The sequence below is a fragment of the Pleurodeles waltl genome, chromosome 6 (genome assembly GCF_031143425.1).
Source record: "Pleurodeles waltl isolate 20211129_DDA chromosome 6, aPleWal1.hap1.20221129, whole genome shotgun sequence".
Lineage (NCBI taxonomy): Eukaryota > Metazoa > Chordata > Amphibia > Caudata > Salamandridae > Pleurodeles > Pleurodeles waltl.
The window spans coordinates 1365951661-1365967256 of record NC_090445.1 but is presented as its reverse complement, the minus strand read 5'-3'; the positions used below and the strand labels follow the sequence as shown (position 1 = coordinate 1365967256).

The 15596-nt window shown below is 45.5% G+C and overlaps 1 protein-coding gene across 1 annotated transcript in view; it reads right to left on the bottom strand.

Annotated features, from left to right (window-relative positions):
* The window catches only part of CHAT (choline O-acetyltransferase), a 337302-nt gene that overhangs the window by 161779 nt on the left and 159927 nt on the right, over nt 1-15596 (bottom strand). The window contains exon 6 of the mRNA XM_069242500.1: nt 9274-9443. Coding sequence (XP_069098601.1) covers nt 9274-9443 — 170 coding nt within the window. The remainder of the gene's footprint in view (nt 1-9273; nt 9444-15596) is intronic.

Sequence of the window (15596 nt, the reverse complement as noted above, 5' to 3'; positions counted from 1 at the left end):
AGTTAGGAGTGACCACCCTAAGGCTGTCAGGTCTAACATGTGTCCCCCCCAGCTGAAAGTGGGGAGAGCTACCCGACCTCCTGGGAGCTCTCATCGCTAAGGCGGAAGTATCTGGAGAGACCATCAGCATTGGCGTGGTCAACCCCGGGGCGATGTTCCACCGTAAAGTCCATCCCCTGTAGGGAAATGGACCACCTCAAGAGTTTTGGATTCTCACCCCTCATCTGCATGAGCCATCTGAGGGGCCTGTGGTCTGTCTGCACCCGGAAGTGAGTCCCAAACAGGTAGGGTCTTAGCTTCTTCAGTGCCCAGACCACAGCAAAAGCTTCTCTTTCAATAGCACTCCACCTCTGTTCCCATGGTAATAGCCTTCTGCTAATGAAGACTACTGGTTGGTCTAGGCCCTCCTCATTTAGCTGTGCTAGGACCGCCCCTATGCCATGCTCTGAAGCGTCTGTCTGCACGATAAATTCCTGGGAGTAGTCAGGGGCCTTGAGCACGGGGGCCATGCACATGGCTTCCTTCAGGGAGTCAAAGGCTTTCTGACAAGCCTCTGTCCAATTCACCAACCTAGGTTGTTTCTTGGAAGTGAGTTCTGTCAAGGGTGACACAATGGTACCATAGCCCTTGACAAATCTGCGGTAGTATCCGGTGAGGCCTAAAAAGGCTCTCACCTCAGTCTGAGTTCTAGGTGGTTGCCAGGCCTTGATAGTTTCAATCTTGGCCTGGAGTGGCTGCACCTTGCCACCACCGACCAGGTGTCCCAAGTACACCACGGAACCCTGCCCAATCTTGCACTTACTAGCCTTGATGGTCAGGCCTGCCTGTTGCAGGGCCTGAAGCACCTCCTTGAGGTGGAGCAGGTGTTCCTCCCAGCTGGAACTGTAGACAGCTATGTCATCCAGGTAGGCTGCACAGAAGGCATCCTTGCCAGCTAGGACCCCCTTAACCAACCGTTGGAAGGTAGCGGGGGCATTTTTCAATCCAAATTGCATCACCCGGAACTGGTAATGGCCATCAGGGGTTGAAAATGCAGATCTCTCTTTAGCCCCCTCAGTCAGGGCTTCAGTACCCTGAAGTAAGATCAAACGTACTCAGGAACTTGGCGGCACCCAGCCTGTCAACGAGCTCATCAGCTCGGGGGATGGGGTGAGCATCAGTCCGGGTGACTGAGTTGAGACCCCGGTAGTCCACACAGAACCGGAGTTCTGGCTTCGCACCTGGGGCAGTAGCCTTAGGGACCAACACCACTGGGCTGGCCCAGGGACTACTGGATTTCTCAATAACCCTTAAAGCTAACATCTTGGAGACCTCCTCCTTGATGCTGGCTTTCACCTTATCCGATAACCTGTAAATTTTGTTCTTCACAGGGAGACTGTCACCATTGTCAATGTCATGAACACAGAGGTGGGTCAGTCCAGGAGTAAGGGAGAACAGGGGGGAGAACTGCTCCAACAGTTCATAGCAGTCTCCTTTCTGGTTTAGAGTCAGGGAGTCAGAGAGGATGACCCCTTTCACTGACCCATCACCTTCTTGGGCAGAGAGGAGGTCGGGGAGAGGTTCACTTTCCTCTTTCATTCCTTCATCTGTGACCAGAAGCATGTTGACCTCAGACCTCTCAAAATGAGCCTTTAGTCGGTTGACATGGAGCACCCTTAGGGGGTTCTAAGGGGTATGGAGGTCCACTAGGTAAGTGGCCTCCCCTTTCCGCTCCTTTACTTCAAATGGGCCAGACCAGCGGTCCTGGAGAGCTCTAGGCTCTACTGGCTCCATTACCCACACTTTGTCTCCAGGTTGAAACTCTACCAGGGTGGCCTTCTGGTCATACCAGCGTTTCATTACCTCTTGACTGGCCTCAAGGTTACTTTGGGCCTCTTTCCAGAAGCGGGTCATCTGGTTGCGGAGGGCCAACCTGTAGCTGACCACATTGTGAGGGGGTGCCTTTGGAGCTCTCTCCAACCCCTCCTTGACAATGCTTAAGGGTCCCCTGACAGGGTACCCATAGAGAAGCTCACAGGGACTGAACCCCACCCCCCTCTGGGGGACCTCTCAGTAAGCAAAGAGAAGGCATGGTAAGAGGACGTCCCACTTACGCCTCATGGCCTCAGGGAGGCCACCAATCATGCCTTTCAAGGTCTTGTTGAATCTCTCCACAAGACCATTAGATTGGGGGTGATATGGTGTGGTGAACTTGTAGGTTACACCACACGCATCCCACCGAGACTTCATGTATGCAGACATGAAGTTAGTGCCTCTGTCAGACACTATCTCCTTTGGGAATCCCACACGGGTAAATATCCCCATCAGAGTTCTGGTCACCACCGGTGCAGTTACGGTCCTCAGAGGGATTGCCTCTGGGTAACGGGTGGCATGGTCCACAAAAACCAGGATGAACCTGTTGCCTAAGGCAGTTTTGGGGTCCAATGGACCAACAATGTCGATGCCCACCCTTTCAAAGGGGGTGCCAACGACAGGAAGTGGAATCAGGGGGGTTTTAACCCTTTTCCCTGCTTTACAACTGGCCTGGCAGGTAGGACAAGATCTACAAAAATTATCTGAGTTTGTCCTCATTTTGGGCCAATAAAAGTGGGTGACAAGCCTGTCAAAGGTCTTGCCTTGCCCCAAATGTCCTGCCAGGGGAATGTCGTGAGCCAGACCCAGTAGGAAGGTTCGGTAACACTGGGGGACCACCAGCGCACGCGCTGCCCCAAAGGCCGGAACCTTAGGCTCACTGTAGAGGAGATCATTCTCCCAATATATGTGGTGATCGCCAGAGGCTTCATCTGCCGCCTGGTCTGAGGCTTGCTTCCTCAGACCCTCTAGAGTGGGACATTCTTTCTGTGCCTTGCAGAATTCCTCCCTGGTGGGTCCACCCTCAACTTGCACAGACAGCAAGCTCAGGTAGGTCAACTAGGGTGGCAATGTCTTCCCCAGTTGGCTCGGGAGCCTCCTCCTCAGGAGCCCCGTCAACCACTGCGGGAACTTCTGGGACCGGTTTCCCGTGCCCCTTGCCCCTCCTCTTGGCAGCTCCCTGGGCCATTGTTCCAGGCTCCAGACGCCCTTGACTTCCCTCTCGGTCAGCCATGGACTACCTTTGTGGGTGTCTCCCCCAGGTACCTTCTTGGACACTCTGGTGCTAACCCAGAGGTCCGCCTCCTCAGCAAGCTTCCTGGGATCAGTCAGCTTACTATCCACTAAGTGCTGGCGCAACTCTGTAAAAGTAGTATTAAGCATATGCTCTCTCAGAATCTAGTCATATAACCCTTTATAATCATCTACTTTGTTGCCCTGCACCCATCCATTCAGTGCCTTACTGGAAAACTCCAAGAAATCTACCCATGTTTGTGTGGTTTGTTTGGTGCTGTCCCTGAACCTCTGACGGTATCCCTCAGGGGTCAGCCCAAACTTGGCAAGTAAAGTGGCTTTCTGAAGTGGGTATGTGTATTGATCAGGTTGATCCACTGTGAGAAGTGTGTCCCTCCCCAATGCCGGCACATAACCCCACATAGCTACCCCCATTGCCCTTCAGGAACCTCATGAGCCCTTAGTGCAACTTCATAAGCAGCTAACCATTTATCTATGTCATCTCCCACCACAAAACTGGGCACCACATTTTGGGGTATACGAACCTTCTTTTCTCCAGCAGGTCCTGTCAGTATGCTGCCACCATTATTGCTGGATTCAGACTGCTTTGCCTTGAGATCCAGCTCCTTGAGACTCAGTTCATGAGCCAATAACAGTTTCTTTTCAGCCAAGGCTCTCTCAGCTGCAACTTCAGCTCTTTCAGCTTCAATCTGTTTGGCTGCTCTTTCAGCCTCAGCTTGCTTGGCTTCTCTCTCTGCCCTTCTTTCCTCCTGTTGAGCCTCAATTTTCAGTTTTGCCATTTGCAATTGGAACTCCCTTTCCTCTCTCCTTTCCTCTGCGGTCAGGCTTTGCACAGAGACACTGCTCCCTGGTCTGGAAGGGGGCACAATTGCAGTGGTAACACCATCCACAGATAGCAACAAATCCTCTGAGGGGCCATTTTCTGGCTCCTCTCCCTCATCATCCTCTTCTAAATGGGCTTCTGCCCAGGCCCTCAGCGCCACTTGAAAGTCCTCCTTTTTGGAGGCCCCTTGGGTGGGTACCCTCATTGTCCTGCAGAATCCTTTTAGTTTTTTGACCGTATGTGTATCCAACAGGACTAGGTCAAAGTCTCCTATCTGAGACCCAGTCAGAGACATGTTGAGTGAGGATTTAGTTTTTGAAAATTGTCAGGAAAAAACGAATTTGCAAAAAGAGATAAAAATCAAGTTGACTTTCAACTGTGGGTAGGTAGTGAAATACTTAGCTACTGTATGTCACTGCACAAATACAAGTCCTATCCTCACCGCTGATCACCAATGTTAGAAATTGGGTTTTGGTTGGCAGTCAGGTTACCCCCTGTCCAAGCAAAAGCCCTCACTCTAGTCAGGGTAAGTCACACACAATCCAAGATTATCCTGTGCCCACCCTCTGGTAGCTTGGCACGAGCAGTCAGGCTTAACTTAGAAGGCAATGTGTAAAGTATTTGTGCAATAAATCATACAATACCACCATATAGCACCACAAAAATACACCACACAGTGTTTAGAAAAATATATAATATTAATCAGGATAATTGTAGGTCAAAACGAATAAAGTTGCCATGTGAATTTGTAGAGATATCATTGAAAAGTGATATAAAGTGTCTTAAGTCTTTAAAAAGCAAACAAAGTCTCTTTCAAGCACATAGTACCTGGTTTGCAGTGGAAAATCTCCTCAGAGGACCACAGAAGAAGTGATACGTGGAAAAAGGGTGTGTGCGTCGTTTTCCGGTGCGCGGACAGTCTCTTTCTGTGGATCGCGGGGATTACCAGATGTCCCGGGTCTGTGCGTGGATTCTCCTGCTTGTTTACCGGCTGCGCGTCGTTCTGTGGGGCTGTGCCTCGAAGTTTCGCTCTCACGGTAGGCGTCGCGTCGATTTCTCCTCTGGAGGTCGGGCAGGGTTGTCCTTGCGAGGCCGTGCGTCGAAGTTCCGGTCGTCCCGAAGGCGTCGCGACGATCAGCGTCGGTGTGCGGTGTTATTCTCGCCGCGGAACAAGCTGTGCATCGAAAATTTCGGCGCACGAAGCATCCAAGTGAAAAAGAGAAGTCTTTTTGGTCCTGAGACTTCAGGGTACATGAGGCAAGCTCTATCCAAGCCCTTGGTGAGCACTGTTACAGCCAGGCAAGAGTTCAGCAAGGCAGCAGGGCAACAGCAAGGCAGCAGTCCTTTGTAGAAAGCAGTCAGGGGAGTCCTTTAGGCAGCCAGGCAGTTCTTCTTGGCAGGATGCAGGTTCTGGTTCAGGTTTCTTCTCCAGCAAGTGTCTGATGAGGTAGGGCAGAGGCCCTGTTTTATACCCAAATGTGCCTTTGAAGTGGGGGAGACTTCAAAGAGTGGCTAAGAAGTGCACCAGGTCCCCTTTCAGTTCAATCCTGTCTGCCAGGGTCCCAGTAGGGGGTGTGGCAGTCCTTTGTGTGAGAGCAGGCCCTCCACCCTCCCAGCCCAGGAAGACCCATTCAAAATGTAGATGTATGCAAGTGAGGCTGAGTACCCTGTGTTTGGGGTGTGTCTGAGGGAATGCACAAGGAGCTGTCAACTAAGGCTAGCCAGACGTGGATTGTAAGGCACAGAAAGATTTAATTGCAAAGAAATGCTCACTTTCTAAAAGTGGCATTTCTAGAATAGTAATATTAAATCCAACTTCACCCGTCAGCAGGACTTTATATTACCATTCTGGCCATACTAAATATGACCTTCCTACTCCTTTCAGATCAGCAGCTACCACTTCAATACTGTATGAGGGCAGCCCCAATGTTAGCCTATGAAGGGAGCAGGCCTCACAGTAGTGCAAAAACAAATTTAGGAGTTTTACACTACCAGGACATGTAAACTACACAGGTACATGTCCTGCCTTTCACCCACACAGCACCCTGCCCTAGGGGTTACATAGGTCACACATTAGAAGTGACTTATACGTGGAGAAAGGGGAGGTTTGGGCTTGGCAAGTACTTTTAAATGCCAAGTCGAGGTGACAGTGAAACTGCACACACAGGCCTTGCAGTGCCAGGCCTGAGACAAGGAAAAGGGGCTACTTAAGTGGTTGGCACAACCAGTGCTGCAGGCCCACTAGTAGCATTTAATCTACATGCCCTAGGCACATAGAGTGCACATTACTAGGGAGTTATAAGTAAATTAAATAGTCCAATCAGGTATGATTCAAGGTTACCATGTTTTAAGGGAGAGAGCATATGCACTTAACACTGGTTAGCAGTGGTAAAGTGCGCAGAGTCTAAAAGCCAGCAAAAACAGTGTCCAAAAAGTGGAGGGAGGCAGGCAAAAAGTTGGGGGTGACCACCCTAAGGCTGTCAGGTCTAACATGTGTCCCCCCCAGCTGAAAGTGGGGAGAGCTACCCGACCTCCTGGGAGCTCTCATCGCTAAGGCGGAAGTACCTGGAGAGACCATCAGCATTGGCGTGGTCAACACCGGGGCGATGTTCCACCGTAAAGTCCATCCCCTGTAGGGAAATGGACCACCTCAAGAGTTTTGGATTCTCACCCCTCATCTGCATGAGCCATCTGAGGGGCCTGTGGTCTGTCTGAACCCGGAAGTGAGTCCCAAACAGGTAGGGTCTTAGCTTCTTCAGTGCCCAGACCACAGCAAAAGCTTCTCTTTCAATAGCACTCCACCTCTGTTCCCGTGGTAATAGCCTTCTGCTAATAAAGACTACTGGTTGGTCTAGGCCCTCCTCATTTAGCTGTGCCACCCACTTAAGGAGCACTTTAAACACGTCTCTGGCCTGCCATTGCAGTCTGTACAGTTATAAACTGCCATTTCAACCTGGCCCAAACCTTCATTTTAAATACATATGTCACCCCTAAGGTAGGCCCAGGATAGCCCCAAGGGCAGAGTGCAGTGTATTTAAAAATGTGGACATGTACTCTTAAGATTTACATGTCGTGGTAGTGGGAACCTCTTAAAATGTGTTTATCACTACTGCCAGGCCTACCTCTCCCATAGGATAAATTTGGAATTACCTTAATACCTTTTATAACTGTTATTTCCAAATGGGAATACATGCCCCCCTTCATATTTTGTGTCTCTGGAATCCCAATTTAAAATCCTAACATATGGTGAAATCAGATTTTAAAGTACAATCCTGAAAAAGCTACTTTTAGAAAGTTGGCATTTTCTTGCCTTGGCCATTCGATGCGTGTAGCCTGTCTATGGGTCACATGACTGGGTGTGGGGACAGTTAGACTTTGTGTATTTCTTTGTGTATTAGCCCCTCTGCTAAACTGCTTCTCTGAAGAAACTGTGCCCTCATGTACGTGAAATCGAGGCATGATAAATTTGCTTTCTGGAGATTTTTTTGTTTCTCTGAAGAAACTGTGCCCTCCTGTACTGACCTTCTGCCTGCTGCCCTCTTGCATGAAGGACTGGACCTCCATCCCTTGAACCAAGAACCCAGAGTGACTCGAAGGACTAGTTGGCTGGCCTCCTGATCTGAAGACTCAAGGACATAACAGGCTTCCAACAACCTTTCATCTGCACCTGGACTCTGCCATCTGTGAGCCTACCCTGCCAAGTGGTGCCACCCCAGTTCTGGACCCTTGGAAGTTGGCTTAAAGTGCTTTGCTACCTTCGGTGGATCAAGCGGAGCGGATACATCTCCTCTGCTACGTGGCGCAACTCCATGCAGACCCACGCATTTCTGCTGCTGTGTGGATTGGACCTGTTGACTAGACTTGCATCGTAGCTCTTCAGAATAGTTGCATCAGCCCGACTGGTGAGGAATCTTCGGTGCAGGCCCTTGCATTCCTCATCAATGTCAGCCTCAATGACGATGCCAGACCCACATCACAGCCTCATATCTCTTCGGAACCAACGCATTGCCCCGGTTGTGTACCGCTTCACTGATGCCAGACTTTGCATCGTAAGCCTGTTGCTGGGACCCTCAATGATACAAGCCCTCTCATTGCACATTTTGCCGCAATTTTGAACTGATGCATCGATTCGGCTGCGTGATGCAACTTCGACGCCGAACCTCACAATGCTCCACAAACAAGGATTTAAGGTACTTTGTTCAGGAGGCCTCACTGGTTCCCTGTGGCCAGCCGGTCCAGTTTTGCCTTATTGTGGCTCATCAGCTATGTATAGCTTGGTTTCAGTGGCACAGTCAGCATGGGACACACATCTGGGCATTAAAAACTAAGTGATGGATGGAATGTTTGAATTAATCTCAGCCACTGGCAATTATTCGGACCACATTCCACCAAAACAATGACTTTGCGATGTGGCGGAGCGATTGCCAGTTGCCGAGATTATTTGAAGCACTCATGCCATCACCTTGTTTTTGTTGCATCTTGCTTTGTGGCTGGTCATGGCCTCCTGTGCTGCCCTGTTTTTGTGCAGTATTTTTTTAATGTGATGCTTTTCCTGTTGTGCATTACTGATAGGTTGAATTTTGAGTTGACTCTTTTCTGGCGTTGTGCCCTATCTTTTAATCGAGTAGCCTTGTTGTTCTATGTATGTTATTTTAAGTTTTGTTGCTTACTTTAGATTTTTCATCAAATGCTGCAACATTTTCTGCCAACAGCAGCACTTTCCTTCAAAATTCTTGTGTAAGATAGCACTGCTCCGCGGCTATTTAGGACTCTAGTCATCACAAAATTGTGGCTTAAGTTAGGACTTGCAGTGTTCATTTTAGCCCCCTCTATCTTATATTTACACTTGCAGTGCTCTCAATATGTGGCACACCTCCTGGAGTGATGTTAGTTTTTATGAAAGAGTAGTGTTGGAGCTAGAGTAGATCATCAGATTTCTGACAAAATGCAAACGAACCTTAAGATGAGGGCATTTTTGAAGGTGTGCTTAGAAAATGTCCGCAGACGATAAAGTACCATGTATGCATCTACTGTATAGATGTCACCTATATGGTGTCTAGAGTTAACCGAGGGTCAAGATAGTCTGGTGATTTATTAACTTCATTTTGTTGACAGAAAAGACAGATAGAGCAAAGAAAAGAAGCATCAAGTTAATTTCAGTAATTGTTTAACCATTTCATCTACAGCCTGCAATTTCTCTTGAAAAGTCTGCAGATTTCTTGGCAAGCAGCGGATTCTATGGCTTGTATATTTTTGCAGAAATGGGGATGCCCCAGGTGCCCTGCTCATTGCCCCCTTCACGTACCATTATTCATCGTCTAGGTACAATACACTGGACCTCTCACCTGCATAGGCTTGTCGTACCAGCGATTGGCCCCGTTTTTATCATAGCCTCCCCCATGCAGCAGCTGCAGCGCCATGTTTGTCTCGTTTAGTTCCACCCCACTGGCTGCATCGAGACACACGATGCATGCACAGCGTTCAATCATGTCAAGGGAGTCTCGATTTGTTGAGTCTGCAAACAAAAAGAAAGTCACGCAAGGGAAAAGAGAAGTGTACTAGCCGGTAAATCAGAGCATCAAACCAGATTCAACTTTTAGCGTATACACTCGGCTTCACAAAACTGCTTGAAGAGGGTTTAATTAACTTACATGGACATATCGAAGTAGACTCGTGTTCTAGCAGTCACAGTGAAAAGATTTCATAGTTTGGGGTTATTTTGCATTTTTAGAAAATGGCGATGTTTGTATTGAGCAAGCAGATGAAGTTTAAATTCACATTTTCATTCATACATTATAATGTTGAAAATGGGAAATTCCCCACCTCGACATGCCTGACAAACTATTGCTTTACCACTGAGCAAAAAAATTAGCATATACAAAATGTAAATTCAGGTAAATGCACAAACGTGAAATCGAGGCATGATAAATTTGCTTTCTGGAGATTTTTTTGTTTAGTCTAAAAACATGAATATTTATGTACGTTCAGTGCCTTGCACATATTTTCTAAATGAAGAATGGCGAAAGTTTCCTTTGCAGTCAACTCACAAGGGTAAATATATGTTATTGACCATGAAAAATTATTCGAACAAGAAAAAAAACCATCACAGAAATGTGAACAGAGACAATTTTCAAGTTATTCTATAAAAAAGCCAGTCTGCTAACTCGAGCAAAACCTATGGTGACGTAACGTAGCATAAAACGGAAAAGGTATTTAATGTGAGAGCCCGGTTAAGAGATTTACGGTATGTGCAGTATTTTAAAATGATATGTAAAAGTGCAGCTACTGTTTGTCTCACAGTACCTGTTTGCTGCTGAGATGTGCATCTGCTATCCCTTCCAGATTAAAGAATGCATTTAAAGCGCTGAATATTATATGGTTTCTTGTCATCACCAACAGTTGCGTATTTGGTTCCTTTAGGAGTTTATCTTCGAGGTATGTATTTGAAGCAATCAATTGTCTGTTGAATGGCTAAGAGGTCGATTTGGGAGTGGAACATCTGTCTGATCAGTACCCATCATAACAACATATGTTAAACACTATTTTTGAAAAGTATTTACCAGATGTTTAAGAGTAATATGTATCCATGCTTAGAATTCACAGACAAATTAATAACAACATAATTTGGGATGCACTGACCTCTGATATTAAATGTGACTCAACCCGGCAGGGCAACCAGCAACAAATATGCAGAGAGCACATTATATGAACATTTTGTTTTTTAACTCACTGTGCCCGAACATTAAAAAAAAATATAAAATCAGAATTTCTGGGGTTCATGGAGTTTTCTAAAAGTACTCCAGAAAAACTACAATAATTACAGCTTTCTAGAAGTGCGCCAAATAAAATTCTGTGGATTCCTATTTACTCTTGTACATGTCTGGTGTACACATCATGCCATTTCCATGGTGTGAATGGGTTGTGGAAACTTCGGCCCAAATTTTTATAAGAAACGTGGCGCAGCATTATATGCAGCACCACTTTTCTTGTGCCCCCTAGCTCCCCACTAATGCCACCATGTATGACCCGTATTAAACATACGGTGCACCATGGTGCAGGTTAGGGACAATCGCATCAAATGGTTTGACGCTATTGTTGTATTTTGCAGAATTTGCGCCAAAAATGTTGGGATTAATCCTGCAAAGTACAAAGAGGCCCATTTTATTTAATGTAGTGCCTCCTTTTAGCCCTGCTCTGTGCAGCAAAAAATGCAGCAGTGATATCTCATATATTCCACTGCACCATTTTTTCATTCTCTGCCCCCTTGCATACATTTTGCCTGGTGCAGGCATAATGTGGCACACATGTTTACAAAGTGGGTCAATGCATGCATTGTGCCACTTTGTGACTCTGGTGTGGTGATTTTGGCCTCGTTGGGCCTCATTAGTGAAGTCTAGCTCTGAGTGACCTGCCTCCTGCTACACTATAATGGTTCCACTATAACTCAGCTTTGCTTCAACTAACACCGCAGTGCGGTTCTTGGAGATGATGTTCTTGCATGACATATTTCGGTCAATTAATCTTCCCTGCACTTAGTCTGTGAAACGATTACACCCACTGGTTTTGGCACAACTCGCATGCAGAGTCCCTCTAGTGCCCGCTTTTCTGTCAACACTTGGAGGCACTAATGTAATGTACTGTCTCAAAGGGATTTGGTGGGTTTAGGTGGTAGCAAGCTAGAGGGTTAAGTGGCATTATTTATCTACCTCTTTGTAGGGGCTAGTACTGTAGACTGGGTGTGCTGTTTCTCTGTTAGTGCACCTTCAGTTTTAGGTTTTACAAGGAAGCCACTATAATGGACCATTATACTAAGTCAAAAAGGGTAATTTTCCAGTAAAATTAATGACTAGAACTGTTGCAAGTTTTACACAAAATGTACTTGATTATTTCATGTACAGTTGAAGTAAAAGCGCTGTGATAGTCACTCATGATGTGTTAAATGGAGCCTCGCGTTGGCACATGGGAGAAATGAGATATGTCACCTTGTACTGTAATGATGCTCTGACCTTATTCTACTAAGTGATAACACCATTTGCTTATACGCCATTTTAGCTGTTGTGTGGCTAACAGTGAAGGAGTTAGTACATCTGTACACAGCTATCACCCACTACTAAAGGTTTCATAATTGATGAATCACTAAGCCTCTTATGGTTTAGAGCTACAACATTAAGAGGCATGGTGTGCCTGCCTTGCTGTTCCTTATTGAAGATCCAGCTTGCTATTATTTTGTGATGACAGTGACACTCGGTTCCTTGCTACTTTGGTGCCAGACAGTAAACCTTGAGAAAGTCTCATTTCAGGACGAAACATGTTGGCTCGGTATCATGTATTTGGAAGTGTTGCACCTTGTTTTGTTTTAAATTTGGAAACATCTTTTGAAAACAGTCTGCTTACAGGAATCATCGAAAAAAATATGTGCTATAATTTTGGAACCACAAAGTAAACAAGCACTGGCCATGCAATTAGTATCTCTTACGCATGCAAGTGCATTTTCAATCACTGATACTTTTAGACACTCTGGCATTCTTCATATATAGACTCTGTCACTCATCCTTGCACCATTCTAGTATTCACACACACATACAAAAAAACACACACACACAAAACTCAACAGGCATATGCAAAATAAATTAAAAGAGTTTAAATAGAGCAATGAAAAAATGCTTCTGCATAAATGTGGCGAGCATGTGGTTGCAATAAACAATAAGAAAAATAATTAAACATGGTGTTTTGTGGCCATGTTGGAATAGTAATGTGAGTAGTGTATTATTTCTATAAAGTTCTAACAGGGCCTCCAGTATCCCAAAACGGCCACCCAGTGAATATCGGAAGAGGTTACCTCTTGTAATTTTATTTTACACAAGGTATCATTGTAATATTGTAATTCAAGATGGCAGACAATTTGTTTCTAAATGTGGCAGACATCTTGTAGAACAGTGATGCATTGTGGACAATACCATTCTCAGATGGCTTCCAGTTAAAAGCAGTAGCTGTACAGGATATGGCACACTTCGAATAAAATGAGTGGCAAGACAGAACGTAAGCTTCTAGGTGCCCAAAAAGAAAAAGAAAACAGGAGAAGGAAAGAAATGAAAGGTGGTATATAAAAAAGAGACGGTGGAAAATTAAAAGACTGCCACACTGACCATGACACCGCAGCATACTCGACATTGCCCTCTTGACCACAGATAAAGATGACCCCTGCCTCCTGGCATTGGTGGACCTCTTTGCTGAACTTTTGACATGCTTGACCATCCCACCCTCATATGTGCCCTGGAGACTCTAATAGGATTTACCGGTAATTCCTTCACTGGCTGTCCTCCTATCTTTCCAACTGACACCAATTTGTTCACATGGGCATGTCCAGGTCACAAAAAAATCCCTATCACTCTTGGAGTCACCCAGGTCTCCTTACTGTCTCCTATCATCTTCAACCTGAACATGGTGCTCTACACACAGATTACAACATTAAGATTCACTAATATGCCAATGATGCGTAACTTTACTTGAAAGTCTCCTCGGTACAGACATCGAACACCTCAAATGCTGCTTGCTCTTCATCTAGGCCTGAATGTCAAGCACCTATACAAGCTCAACACAAACAAGACAGATTTCCTGTTATTTACCTAGAACAATATGCACGATACAAAGCAAACCCGGCTCAATTGTATGAAACGGGATGGCTTTCAGCGCAAAATGTCACCAAATGCCAAGTCACGTAGACTCACCCTGGACACCAACCTCACGGTCAAGGCACACATTGACAAAAAAAACAAAAATGGCCTGGTACCAGCACTCTATTTTTAAGAATGTCAATCCATTTCTTCCAGAAAGCAACTTCAGAACTTCTGGTCAAGCCATTGTACTCTCTCATAGGGACACCCTACATCTCATCCCTGGCCTGAAGAAACATGATCACATCACCCCCATACTGAGTGAACCTGACTAGCTCCATTTGCTGGCCTGCACCATCTTCAAAACCAGCTGCATCAGCAAAGCTATCACAATCAAGGCCCCTGCCTTAATGCAGACAGGCTTGCCATCTCTGGTTGATCTCAGCACACCCTCAGCCAGAACAACTTCAGACAGCAGACTAAGAATTGTAAAAAATAACAAGCATTTACAATGCATCGGGTCTCGCGTTTGCTCGTGTTAGAGCCGATCGCGTTGTAAACTCCTAACCCGACTTTTCACCTATCGGGCAAAAGTGCATTAATGCACGTAACCCGAAAAAGTGAAATCAAGTAGGTAAAGCGCTCGACTTCTTCCAAGTGAGATCGGGCTCGTAAATTAGTTTAAAAAAAAGTCCACGAGCCCGATGGAAAACAGCGAGCCTCGCATGTTTTCTGTACTTGGTCGCTGCGCTCGAGGAGGGCTAGCCACCGGAAAAGGCATGACCTATGCGTGCCTTCGACTAATGAAAGCAAGCCGATTTAATTAGGGAAGCCCACGAAACAATAAAAAGCACTGACGTGAAGTTGACAGGGCTCGGAGCCCTTTTCTAAATACTAAAGAGTCTCCCTGCTATACGCATGCGCGAGCGCATGCAAAGCAGGCTCGACCCTAAAAAGACAACGGTGCAGGTCTTGTCCATCTTTGCACCCAGGATCTGGAACAAAGTCCCTTTATTCATCAAGACTACCCCAGCGCTTCCCCAGTTTAGGAAAGAGTTGAAGACACACCTCTTTGGAGAATACTTCATCAAAATGTATTAACCATCTTCAGCCTATCCTGATCTCTATTTGTTGACTTTATGCTCAAGTTTGATGCTCTACAGTGCTCTGCTGCCTTTTGGCTAGGTTTGTGCTATAGAAATACTATACACATACAAACATACACTCATTTGTAAGTGGATGTGCACAGTTGTTCAGCCAAAAAGCTTTTACTCATAAGGCTACTATACCAATGGCTGAGGTGCGATGACCCAATGCTATAAGCTATCATAGGAGGAAAGAGAACTTCAATGGCACTCAAACAGACCAATTGTTAAAGGAGGCTGACCCAAAGCTCTTTTGTTTGTGTATGTTTATGTATGTGTTTTACGATTTTTTTTAAATTCCATGAGCCCAGTGGACAGATAAACCTGTGAGTCTACATTTAGAAAGTACTTTAACAAACACACTACATACTATGCATACAATATATATATTTACAAAATTAGAGTGTACAACCTTGCCTAAAAAGTTTTAACAAGGATTTTCAATGTGCAAAACGTCTACTCTTAGGGTTCTTCGGGGGAGGGAGTCATAATCAACACCAAACTCCTTACATACTATCATAATATGTGAGATTCCATGAAACAAGATTTGTTTACAGACTTTAAAACAGTGTACTAACTATCCACCCTAAAAGTTTTTTTTGTTTTATAACATGCTTTTCACAATAAATCTGTCAGTCCTACTGCTTTTGTCATGATTTTTCAAAATAAATAGATCATATCTCTAACATCTGGCATAACACTTCCCAATGAATCAATAATTCTTCTAGCCTTTGCAATTGGCTTGTCACCACAACAAACTTGTAGGCTAGCTATTATGAGTATAAACCTTTCCACAAATCAGTCATCAAGCATACGGTCATAAAATTACAAATATGTCCATAATTACATCTGTCAGCCAATACACTCCTCCTAAAAAGACCTAATAAGGATTATCACACTGCAAAACTG